The 12,500-nt window shown below is 43.6% G+C and overlaps 1 protein-coding gene across 3 annotated transcripts in view; it reads left to right on the top strand.

Annotated features, from left to right (window-relative positions):
• The window catches only part of LOC123773324 (immunoglobulin superfamily member 10), a 398,237-nt gene that overhangs the window by 326,552 nt on the left and 59,185 nt on the right, over positions 1–12,500 (top strand). For all 3 annotated transcript variants that reach the window (XM_069321998.1, XM_069321997.1, XM_069321999.1), the window contains exon 2: positions 8,486–9,090. In XM_069321998.1, coding sequence (XP_069178099.1) covers positions 8,486–9,090 — 605 coding nt within the window. The remainder of the gene's footprint in view (positions 1–8,485; positions 9,091–12,500) is intronic.

The raw sequence follows: 12,500 nt of genomic DNA, 5'->3' as shown, positions 1-12,500 counted from the left end.
ATGAGATAATAAGAACATTACGTATACACAATAAGGAAACTGGCAATATAGACACATAACCTACACATAAGGGCAATACGTACACATGATGTATACACAAGTGAAATGAGAACGCAGATGGCATATACACAAAGACAGCATTACATATACACACAAGGATGACGAACACAGTGCCTGCGAGCACAGAAAAAAACACAAGCATGCAAAGACTCACATAACACACTACGGGACCAAAGAGCCAGAGCTCAACCCCCGCAAACACAACTAGCTGAGTACATCCACATACAAAGGGGTTGTTTGAGTGTTTACAACATATGTTAGGCCCAATATGATAACAAGTACCAGAGCTAAATTACATACACGGAACAGAGAACTTCCTCAATGTAAGAGAGGTTCACACAAGGAGTGAGATGACTGGAGCCAGGAAATAATTAAAAACGAAGCGTTTTGGCTAGCAGCTCCAAGTGACGTCCTCAGCCACACCACCTCATGTTCAGGGCGGCCATTGGTCGCCTGTCCTCACACAAGGGGGTCACCAGCTCCTCCTGAAGAGGTATACCCGTCTGAGTGACATGAGGGGCCCTCATCACTCCACGGTCCCTTACCATCGTTCCGAACCACTCACTCACTTCCTCTCTTTGTATCTGTCTAGTGTTTGTATATTTTTGTATTTGCACCATTATGTGGATCAGTATTCATGCAGCGACCCTAGACTATATGAAGGGAGTACAATCTCACTTTTTTTTATTAATACATGAGGTACATCTGCATTAGTGCAGCTACCCTAGACTATATGAAGTGGAGTACAGTGTATCAAAAAAGCTAACTAGGTGATGCTATAAAATCCCCATCACACAGGATGGTTAGTCATACAGAGGCATGTAATAAGCGGTCTGCACTGGCAGACTTCGGATGCATTTTGAGGATATCATCAACACAAGATTGAATGAGGCAGCAGTGGTAATACAAGTCCCCATCTCGCAGGATGGTTAGTCATACAGGGCCATATGTTTAGTAGCCGGCACTGGCAAATTTTGGGTATACTGTGAGGATATCTTCAAGAATACGAGAGTGAATAAACTAATTGCAAAGCTGCAGGTACCTCATGCCAACTGGTCTGAAAGGTCTAATAACTGGGCATTCAGTGATGTAGTGCGGGAGATCATGCCGCAGTTCCTGCTCACAGAGTTTGCAACTGGAGTGCTCAGGATTGGGAGACCCGTCACCTGCAGCCACCTGCCACAGGTAACGGTAACCCAACCTGATCCTGGCAATCACTGTGTCGCACAGTCTGGTCGACGTTTTGTGCTGCCCATAGATAGAGGTTTCAGATCTGAACAAATCATAGCTTTTTATACTAGTACTTTCAGGTCGTTGGGAGTCAGTAATTTTTTTCCAATCAGACCTGAGTGTTTGGACCAATACAGTTTTGACAGCAGAGATGGGGATACCTAGATTTAATTCAGCTTCATCTTTGCTGCACGCTAATTTGGCTGCAATGTCTGTCTCATTATGATGGGTTATATTTATGTGTGATGGTATCCATACAAAGGAGATTCGAGACCCTTTACTCTGTGCAGCAATTAGGTCGTTTATAATTGGTAGTGTGAGGTTCTTGCTGTCGATCTTCCAAGAGAAGTTTTCGATTGCTTGAAGAGCAGACTTTGAATCACAAAATATTATTCCTCCTCCAATGTTTTTTTAATGTACTGGTTGCTAGTTGTAATGCTGCTAGTTCTGCTTGTGTGGAGGTCAGCCAGTTGTTTAACCTGACACTGACAGTCTTTGTGCAAATATTATTTCTATAAAATCTACATGCTGCTGCAGTCCGTCCAGTAGAGGATTGGACTGAGCCGTCGGTGTAGACACAGTGCTCGTGAGATCTTAAATTCTCGATGGAGGAGGCAATGGTTTCAAGTGTGACAGCTTTCAGAAGAGCAAGATTCTCATTATCTTTCTTGGTGACAGGTGTGTATGATACTTGATGGTGGGGTACAGATAAAGAGGAATATCAGAGACAGGTAGATTGAACTTAAAAGGAATGTTGAGTTTAATGAGATTGTAGGAATCTCACTTTTTTTTTATTAGTACATGAGGTACATCTGCATTAGTGCAGCTAACCTAGACTATATGAAGTGGAGTACAGTGTGTCAAAAAAAAAGCTAACTAGGTGATGCTAAAAAATCCCCATCACACAGGATGGTTAGTCATACAGAGGCATGTGATAAGTAGTCTGCACTGGCAGACTCCGGAAGCATTTTGAGGATATCATCAACACAAGATTGAATAAGGTAGCAGTGGTAATACAAGTCCCCATCTCGCAGGATGGTTAGTCATACAGGGCCATATGTTTAGCAGCCTGCACTGGCAAATTTTGGGTACACTGTGAGGATGGACGACTCGCACACTCTACGGAGGAACAACTTCACATTTCACTGTCTCTATGCGTCGATTTTGTCTATTGTCCTCCGACTACTCGTAACAAAATTTAATCATCACGTGCACAAACACCTCAGCTTCCTCCTCACTTTCCCCCCTTTTTTGTCACACCAATAGCGGTAAACTTTCACCTGAGCAACACAGATCCCATCTTCGTGTGGTGCCGGCCACACACCTTTCACACAATATTCGTTTCACCTTCAAAGATATATTAACAAGGCTACTTTTAAGACATGCAACAACAACCTACGTTAGACGTGAACTAGAATATGCAGTCCTGTGTGATATTTACACACACACACACGCACACACACACACACACACACACACACACACACACAATAGTGAATGGTCCAACAAATGGCTGTTGAAGTTCAACCCGAGTAAATGCAAAGTAATGAAACTAGGCAGTGGAAACAGGAGGCCAGGCACAGGATACAGAATAGGAGATGAAGTACTTAATGAAACAGACAGAGAGAAAGATCTAGGAGTTGATATCACACCAAACCTGTCTCCTGAAGCCCACATAAAGAGAATAACGTCTGCGGCATATGCGAGGCTGGCTAACATCAGAACGGCGTTCAGGAACCTGTGTAAGGAATCATTCAGAATCTTGTACACCACATATGTAAGACCAATCCTGGAGTATGCGGCCCCAGCATGGAGCCCGTACCTTGTCAAGCACAAGACGAAGCTGGAAAAAGTCCAAAGGTATGCTACTAGACTAGTCCCAGAACTAAGAGGCATGAGTTATGAGGAAAGGCTGCGGGAAATGCACCTCACGACACTGGAAGACAGAAGAGTAAGGGGGGACATGATCACAACCTACAAAATCCTCAGGGGAATCGACCGGGTAAACAAGGATGAACTTTTCAACACTGGTGGGACGCGAACAAGGGGACACAGGTGGAAGCTGAGTACCCAAATGAGCCACAGAGACGTTAGAAAGAACTTTTTCAGTGTCAGAGTAGTTAGCAAATGGAATGCATTAGGAAGTGATGTGGTGGAGGCTGACTCCATACACAGTTTCAAATGTAGATATGATAGAGCCCAATAGGCTCAGGAATCTGTACACCAGTTGATTGACGGTTGAGAGGCGGAACCAAAGAGCCAGAGCTCAACCCCCGCAAGCACAATTAGGTGAGTACACACACACACACACACACACACACACACACACACACACACACACACACACACACACACACACACACACACACACACATATATGTAACACTAATCCTGGAGTATGCGGCCCCAGCATGGAGTCCGTACCATGTCAAGCACAAGACGAAGCTGGAAAAAGTCGAAAGGTATGCCACTAGACTAGTCCCAGAACTAAGAGGCATGAGTTACGACGAAAGGCTGCGGGAAATGCACCTTACGACACTGGAAGACAGAAGAGTAAGGGGGGACATGATCACAACCTACAAAATTCTCAGGGGAATCGACCGGGTAAACAAGGATAATCTTTTCAACAATGGTGGGACGCGAACAAGGGGACACAGGTGGAAACTGAGTACCCACATGAGCCACTGAGGCGTTAGAAGGAACTTTTTCAGTGTCAGAGTAGAAGGCAAATGGAATGCATTAGGCAGTGATGTGGTGGAGGCTGACTCCATACACAGTTTCAAATGTAGATATGATAGAGCCCAATAGGCTCAGGAACCTGTACACCAGTTGATTGACGGTTGAGAGGCGGGACCAAAGAGCCAAAGCTCAACCCCCGCAGGCACAATTAGGGCAGTACAATTAAGTGAGTACGCACACAAACACACACACACACACACACACACACACACACACACACACACACACACACTCACACACACACACACACACACACACACACACACACACACACAAAACGAAGCCAGTTGATCACGAGCAAAAACAAAGTCGTGAACGATCCTCCATATTAAGCAGCAATTTATCAGCGCTAATCACTTACCAGTGTAGTGTAAAATTATTCTCGTAAATTAGTAAAACAGGCAGCAGGGTTCATTAATTACGGCGATATGATCACCTAATTACATACGAGGGCGCGGAGATGGGGGTTGGCCACGGGGGGAGGTGGAATGGGGGGATGGGGGGAGAAGGGAGGGAATTATCAGGGAAAAGTGCCAAGCCATTACGACTATATAGCACTGGGAAGGGGGTCAGGATAAGGATTTGGGATGGGACAGGGGGGAAAGGAATGGTGTCCAACCACTTGGACGGTCGGGGATTGAACCCCGGCCTGCATGAAGCGGGACCGGCGCTCTACCGTCCAGCCCAAGTGGGTGGAGCATGAATTATCACGTAAAAGTAGTTTGAGATTATCTACATCTACTCAAAAAGATGACCGTGCAATGTTGCAATTGATTATCAAACCAATGCACCAAGATGATGAGAGACTATGTAGCAGTGTAGGGTTGTGTTCTAGCTCCCGAGTCCCGCCTCACCAGCTGTCGTTTGGTTAATTCAATGATTGGCATTCCTTCGGTTTATTTGCATGTTTAAAAACTTTTTTTTCGGTATTAGCTTCTATCATCTCTCGAAATGAGAGTCCATTTTATCTAATTTTACCTGGCCCTCGTTCGACTGAAGGAGTCTTGTCTGCCCAATAGGTTTGGCTCATTTCTTTAGAATGTCATATGGGTTAATTTAAGAGAATTAGTAAATGGGAATTTACTAATTAGGAACTAATTAATAAATTTAATCTACTCATTTACGTACAAAATATGAACGTTCTCCTCATAACTACCTTACTTCTCATCTAGAGGTAATTACTATCCTCTAGAGAGGATAGTAATTACCTTACTATCCTCTCTAGAGGAAGGGCCCCGTTCGTTACCTGTCTGCGTTACTGAACGACCTGGTTTGAAGAGAGGTGCACCTCTGTTGAACACTTCACAACGAGTGAGTGAAGTGTTCAATTGAGGGAATATTTGAAGCGGATTACATACCTGTATAGGCTTTAAAATGGGTTGTTGTTAAAGATTTGCTACTTGGAACAAAAGGTTCCAAGTAGCACGGGCTATGGTGAGCCCGTAGCTTTAATATAGGTGTGTGGCGGGACCACGTGGGCTAAGGGCATAGGTATTTCTGTCGATTGTCCATGGCCATAGTGCCATTGTGGACTTAGATATGATTTACCTAAATAACGCACTTAAAAATAAAAAAAAAACGATAAAATTGTGAATCTGGAAATAAGAAATTATAGAGGAATAAAGATTCGAAACTTAAAGCAAACTTAGTATAACTTAGGAATAATGTAACCCTAACTTAGGCATTACCTATTCTTAAATAATATTAGTAGTAGGCATCCATCAGTCTCAGGAGACTATGGAGTTGCGCTCTGGTTGTCGGTCTGGAGTGGCCTCTCCAGGGCGCAAAGCCAGGGTAGGTTGATTCGGGGGAGAAGCTGTTACCCATGCAGCAGGTCCCCCGATAACTTTGGTTATCCTAGATTAGATATTTATTTAATTGTTGTTCCTCGCTCCCTTCTATAAAATTTCCCATTTTTAGATTTTTTAATTTTTTTAAAGTTTGTTTTTGTATAAAAGTGCTTAATTACGAAATGGACCTTTTTAATATGTACATTCAGAAATAGCACCAACGAAGGGAATGGTTGAACACACGCTCAGATGTGGACTGCAAGTCAACCAATGTACACACACACACACACACTCACACATTCACATATGGGAATGTGTGAGTGATGTGGTGGAGGCTGACTCCATACATAGCTTCAAGTGTAGATATGATAGAGCCCAATAGGCTCAGGAACCTGTACACCTGTTGATTGACGGTTGAGAGGCGGGACCAAATAGCCAGAGCTCAACCCCCGCATGCACAATTAGGTGAGTATAATTAGGGGAGTACATAATGAGCCCATACCTTGTCAAGCACAAGACGAAGCTGGAAAAGGTTCAGAGGTATGCCACTAGCCTAGTCCCAGAACTAAGAGGCATGAGTTACGAGGAAAGGCTGCGGGAAATGCAACTCACTTCGCTGGGAGACAGGAGAGGTCGGGGAGACATGATCACTACCAAAAAAATTCTCCGAGGATCTGACATGGTACATGAAGATAAACTGTTTAACACGAGTGATACGCGAACAAGGGGACACAGGTGGAAGACGAACAAGGGGACACAGGTGGAAGACGAACAAGGGGACACAGGTGGAAGACGAACAAGGGGACACAGGTGGAAACTGAGTACCCAAATGAGCCACAATGACGTTAGAAAAAGTTTTTTTCAGTGTCAGAATAATTCACAGATGGAATGTATTAGGTAGTGATGTGGTGGAGGCTGTCTCCATACACAGTTTCAAATGCAGATATGATAGAGCCCAGTAGGCTCAGGAATCTGTACACCAGCTGATTTACAGTTGAGAGGCGGGACCAGAAAGCCAGAGCTCAACCCCCGCAAGCACAACTAGATGAGTAGAACTAAGTGATTACACACACACACACACACACACACACACACACACACACACACACACACACACACACAGTGTGTTTCAAGTGTAGATATGACAGAGCCCGATAGGCTCAGGAATCTGTACACCTGTTGATTGACGGTTGAGAGGCGGGACCAAAGAGCCAGAGCTCAACCCCCGCAAACACAACTAGGTGAGTACAACTAGGTGAGTACATAGAGGGAGGGAATTATCAGGGGAAAGCGCCACGCCATTACGACTATACAGCCCTTGGAAGGGATCAGGATAAGGATTTGGGATGGAACGGGGAAAAGGAATGGTGGCCAACCACTTGGACGATCGAGGATTGAACGCCGACCTGCATGAAGCGAGACTGTCGCTCTACCGTCCTGCCCACGTTCCTGGACACACGCACATAGAGATGTCATAAAATCATAGAGATGTTAGAAAGTTTTCTTTTAGCCTAAGGGCAGTGAGTAAATGGAATGACCTAAAGGAGCAGATTGTAGAGACTAACTCTGTTCTTAAGTTTTAAAAGCTGGTATGATAGGGAAATAGGTCAGGAGTCATTGCATTAACAAGCAACGGCTTGAAAATCGGGGTTCAAAAGCTCGATCCTGCAAGTACAAATAGGTGAGTACACACACACACACACACACACACACACACACACACACACACACACACACACACACACACACACACACACACACACACACACACACTCACACACAGAATGTGTGTTTGTGTGTGTAATGTGTGGATCGGAGTACACATACACTGTGTAATGTGTGGATCGGAGTACACATACACTGTGTAATGTGTGGATCGGAGTACACATACACTGTGTAATGTGTGGATCGGAGTACACATACACTGTGTAATGTGTGGATCGGAGTACACATACACTGTGTAATGTGTGGATCGGAGTACACATACACTGTGTAATGTGTGGATCGGAGTACACATACACTGTGTAATGTGTGGATCGGAGTACACATACACTGTGTAATGTGTGGATCGGAGTACACATACACTGTGTAATGTGTGGATCGGAGTACACATACACTGTGTAATGTGTGGATCGGAGTACACATACACTGTGTAATGTGTGGATCGGAGTACACATACACTGTGTAATGTGTGGATCGGAGAAAATAGACCACACACAATTTACAAATTATGTGGAAAGGGATTACAGAACTCTAATAAATAACGAGACCTTGAGGGGTGGTGTTGGAGAGTAAGCTGTCGCCAGAGGAACACATAAAGAACATTGTGAGAGGAGCGAATGTGTCGCTTTCCAACTACAGACTTGCTTTTAATTATATTGATGGTGAAATACTAACGAAACTGTTCATGACTTTTACCTGACCAAAACTGGAATATGTATGATTTCAAGAAATGTCGCTCTGTTTACACAATATAATTTATCTCTCAATTTATCTATAATTTATCGCTCTGTTAACACAATATACATTTATCTCTCAATTTATGAGATTGAGAAATGAGTCCTGTCTCCCATCTTTGGTCGTTTCTGTTTATGCAAAGAGCATTTAATGTTCCCATTTAAATCATGAGAATGTGTCTCATTTCCCGTTTTCCCCCTTCGTTGCAGGCGAGGTGGAGAGCGCAGCGAGGTTCCTGAGCCACGTGCCCCACGACGACGACGACTACGCCACGGAGACCCACTCCAGCACCCCGGACTACGACTCCGACGTGAAACTCCCCGGACGTCACTACCCAAAGTTGCCTTACCGGCTCGATACCTTCCCTGAGTCGCCCTATCTCCATCACCACAGTCCCGGGTTCGACTCCAGAGGGTCCAACTACGATCAGCAGCAGCAGCAGCAACTAGGGACACCCAGCTACAGCGACCAGTCGGTCTACGGCCAGCAGTCAGGGGTAAATATATACGGTCATTCATCAGCGTCCAACAATGGCCGCCTTAACACGGAATCTTCAAACGACGATGGAGTATTTTACAACACCGACGACGAGACCAGCTGGAGAGCTGACGAGGACGACGAGGACGACGACAGTGGACAGCAGCAACACCTGGCGTCGCCTCAGAGTGATACAGCAGCGCCCCCTGCTGGTCCTACCACTGAGCTTCCAACCACAAGTCCTTTCTTTGACCGGACGCAGCCACGGAGCTTCTCTGTACAGGCGGGCAAGACGGCCGTCCTTGTCTGTCGCGTTCTCAATATTGGAGACAAGTCGGTGAGTGTCGATCCTCCTGTTCTCTATCCCTCCTCCTGTTCTCTATCCCTCCTCCTGTTCTCTATCCATCCTCCTGTTCTCTATCCCTCCTCCTGTTCTCTATCCATCCTCCTGTTCTCTATCCATCCTCCTGTTCTCTATCCATCCTCATGTTCTCTATCCATCCTCCTGTTCTCTATCCATCCTCCTGTTCTCTATCCATCCTCCTGTTCTCTATCCATCCTCCTGTTCATTTATTGTTCACGTATTTGTGGTGTTCTTGCGTGACTGTTCATCCCTCCAGCCATCGTCTGACAGCATTCACACTTTGAGATGAACATAGTTGGACTTGGCCAAATAATACAGTATGGTGTATTTCATTATTTTTTTTAACAAGTACTTTTGTAAATTATATTTTAACTTGCTGACTCTCCCTCCTCACTACGCCTGTCCTAACCCCTAACTCCTCCCCCCACCCCTATCCTAACATGCCTATTCCTTTCCTTTTCCTAAATATTCCCACCCCACACTATATATCTCGTGACCTCCACTCCCCACTACGTCTATCCTTACCTGTCCCCCACTATACCTATCCTTACCCTCTCCCCACTATACCCCTCCCAACCCCCTCCCCAAACCCCCCACCACCTCCTCGAGCATATTCGTAGCCCCACTAAGAAAAAATATTCTCCAACACATCTCTAATTTGTAGACCTAATTAAAAATACTAATTAATTCGCAAGAGACCGATCTTGGATCACAGAACTGAGAGGTAATAAATATATCTGTTTTGGGAGATGAGCAGAGTGATGGAGTGGGACGCCGAGATGGGATACTGGGATGGACTTCGCGATGGGATGCTGCTGGGATAGACGCTAGGATGGCATGCTAGGATAGACATCGGGATGAAATGCTGAGATGGGTGTTATCTAGGGCTGCTTGGAGCTGTGTTTGCACCTTGCAATTGTCTTGCATCTAACGACTTAGTCTGGTTTCAACCTAAACTAATTATCCAAGTTTAATACATGGATAATACATGTATCCATGTATTAAACTTGGACAGGACCCTTAGGTGAACCTCTGTTGTTTGAGTGAATTAGACCCCAATCATTTGCCCTGCTCAGGCAAGGAGTGACTCTTCTGTTCTTGATGAAATTCCTGATCAATCTAAGAAGTGACCTGTTTCTTGGGGGGCTGTTATACATGCAATTCCTTTAATCCAAGGCGTAGGAGGCCTGGCAGCTGAGTAGACAGCACTCGGGATTCATAATCCTAAGGGTTCGATCGCCGGTCTTGCTGATGGACTCAGGATGACGGAAACGTAGATATTGATGGCATGTTGGATTCATCCAGAGCTTCTGAATCCAAATTGCTTCTTGGTAAAAAAAGAAGTTGTATTTCGTTGTATTTCGCGTAGTTGTTGACGCAGTTCGATATCATTTTGTCCAAAAATTTGATTCTTGTTTTCGTGAGGGAGATTGTCCATGTCCATGCTGCTGTTTTTCTTGTTTGTTTGTTTGTTTGTTGTTGTTTTTTGTTTCGTGAGCTTGAGGTTAAACTTGTTAATCTAAACCTATTTAATATTTCTTCATGACACATAATACCAAGTAGTGGATATACAATACCACAGATTGGGCTTACAATACCACAGATTGGGCTTACAATACCACAGATTGGACTTACAATACCACAGATTGGGCTTACAATACCACAGATTGGGCTTACAATACCACAGATTGGGCTTACAATACCACAGATTGGGCTTACAATACCACAGATTGGGCTTACAATACCACAGATTGGCTTACAATACCACTATTTGGACTTACAATACCACAGATGGAACTTACATTACCACAGATTGGACTTACAATACCACAGATGGGACTTACATTACCACAGATTGGTCTTACAATACCACAGATTGGACTAACAATACCACGGTTTAGACCTACAATACCACGGTTTGGACTTACAATACCACGGTTTAGACTTACAGGACCACAGATTGGTCTTTCGGTATCATAGATTGGACTTACAATACCACAGATTGAACTTACAGTATCACAGTTTGGACTTACAATACCACGGTTTGGACTTGAAATGCCTCAGATTGGACTTACAATACCACGGCTTGGACTTATCACACATTTGATTACCAATACTACTTATTGAAATCATAACACCACATACTGAACTTGTAATACCACATATTGGATGAATATTACCACATGTCGGACTTACAATACCACACATTCTACTAGCAAGACCACATATTGCAACATTAATACCGCGTATTGGACTTATAATGCAACAAATTGTATTTGCAATACAATACTTTGGGCGTGTTATACCACGGGACTTAAACGACCACGTACATTTATAGTTGGACTTATAAAGATTATTTGGAATAATAAGCCTAAGATGAACAGATATTTGAATTATTAATACAGGTATTGGACTTATAAGACCACATATATTGAACTTATAAGACCACATATATTGGACTTATAAGACCACATATATTGGACTTATAAGACCACATATATTGGACTTATAAGACCACATATATTGGACTTATAAGACCACATATATTGGACTTATAAGACCACATATATTGGACTTATAAGACCACATATATTGGACTTATAAGACCACATATATTGGACTTATAAGACCACATATATTGGACTTATAAGACCACATATATTGGACTTATAAGACCACATATATTGGACTTATAAGACCACATATATTGGACTTATAAGACCACATATATTGGACTTATAAGACCACATATATTGGACTAATAAGACCACATATATTGGACTTATAAGACCACATATATTGGACTTATAAGACCACATATATTGGACTTATAAGACCACATATATTGGACTTATAAGACCACATATATTGGACTAATAAGACCACATATATTGGACTTATAAGACCACATATATTGGACTAATAAGACCACATATATTGGACTTATAAGACCACATATATTGGACTTATAAGACCACATATATTGGACTTATAAGACCACATATATTGGACTTTCTAAGCTACACATTACTGGGTATATTTTGGTGAACAAACTTTTTTAGAGTTTTAACCGCTTGTTCTTTAGATGTGGGGTTCGAATCCTGGCCAAATAGGATAATATGAACCCCAATCCTTAACTGTTCGCCCCTGTTCACCCAGCAGTAATTGCGTACCTGGTTGTTAATCGTTGGTAGGTTGTGTTCCAGGGGAGGGAACTAGTAGGGTAAGGTTTACCATGAGCTGGGGGATGGGATCGCTCTTAGCCTGCCGACAGGAGTGAGTTTAGTAGTCTGCTCTTGCAACACTTGCTGAATAGAGAAAATAGAAAAAGACAACGACCTCTGTGCTGCTCTTAAGTAATGCTAAAAGCCTTGACCTTTTCG

Source organism: Procambarus clarkii, chromosome 10 (genome assembly GCF_040958095.1).
Source record: "Procambarus clarkii isolate CNS0578487 chromosome 10, FALCON_Pclarkii_2.0, whole genome shotgun sequence".
NCBI lineage: Eukaryota > Metazoa > Arthropoda > Malacostraca > Decapoda > Cambaridae > Procambarus > Procambarus clarkii.
This window is presented reverse-complemented; position numbering and strand designations above follow the sequence as displayed.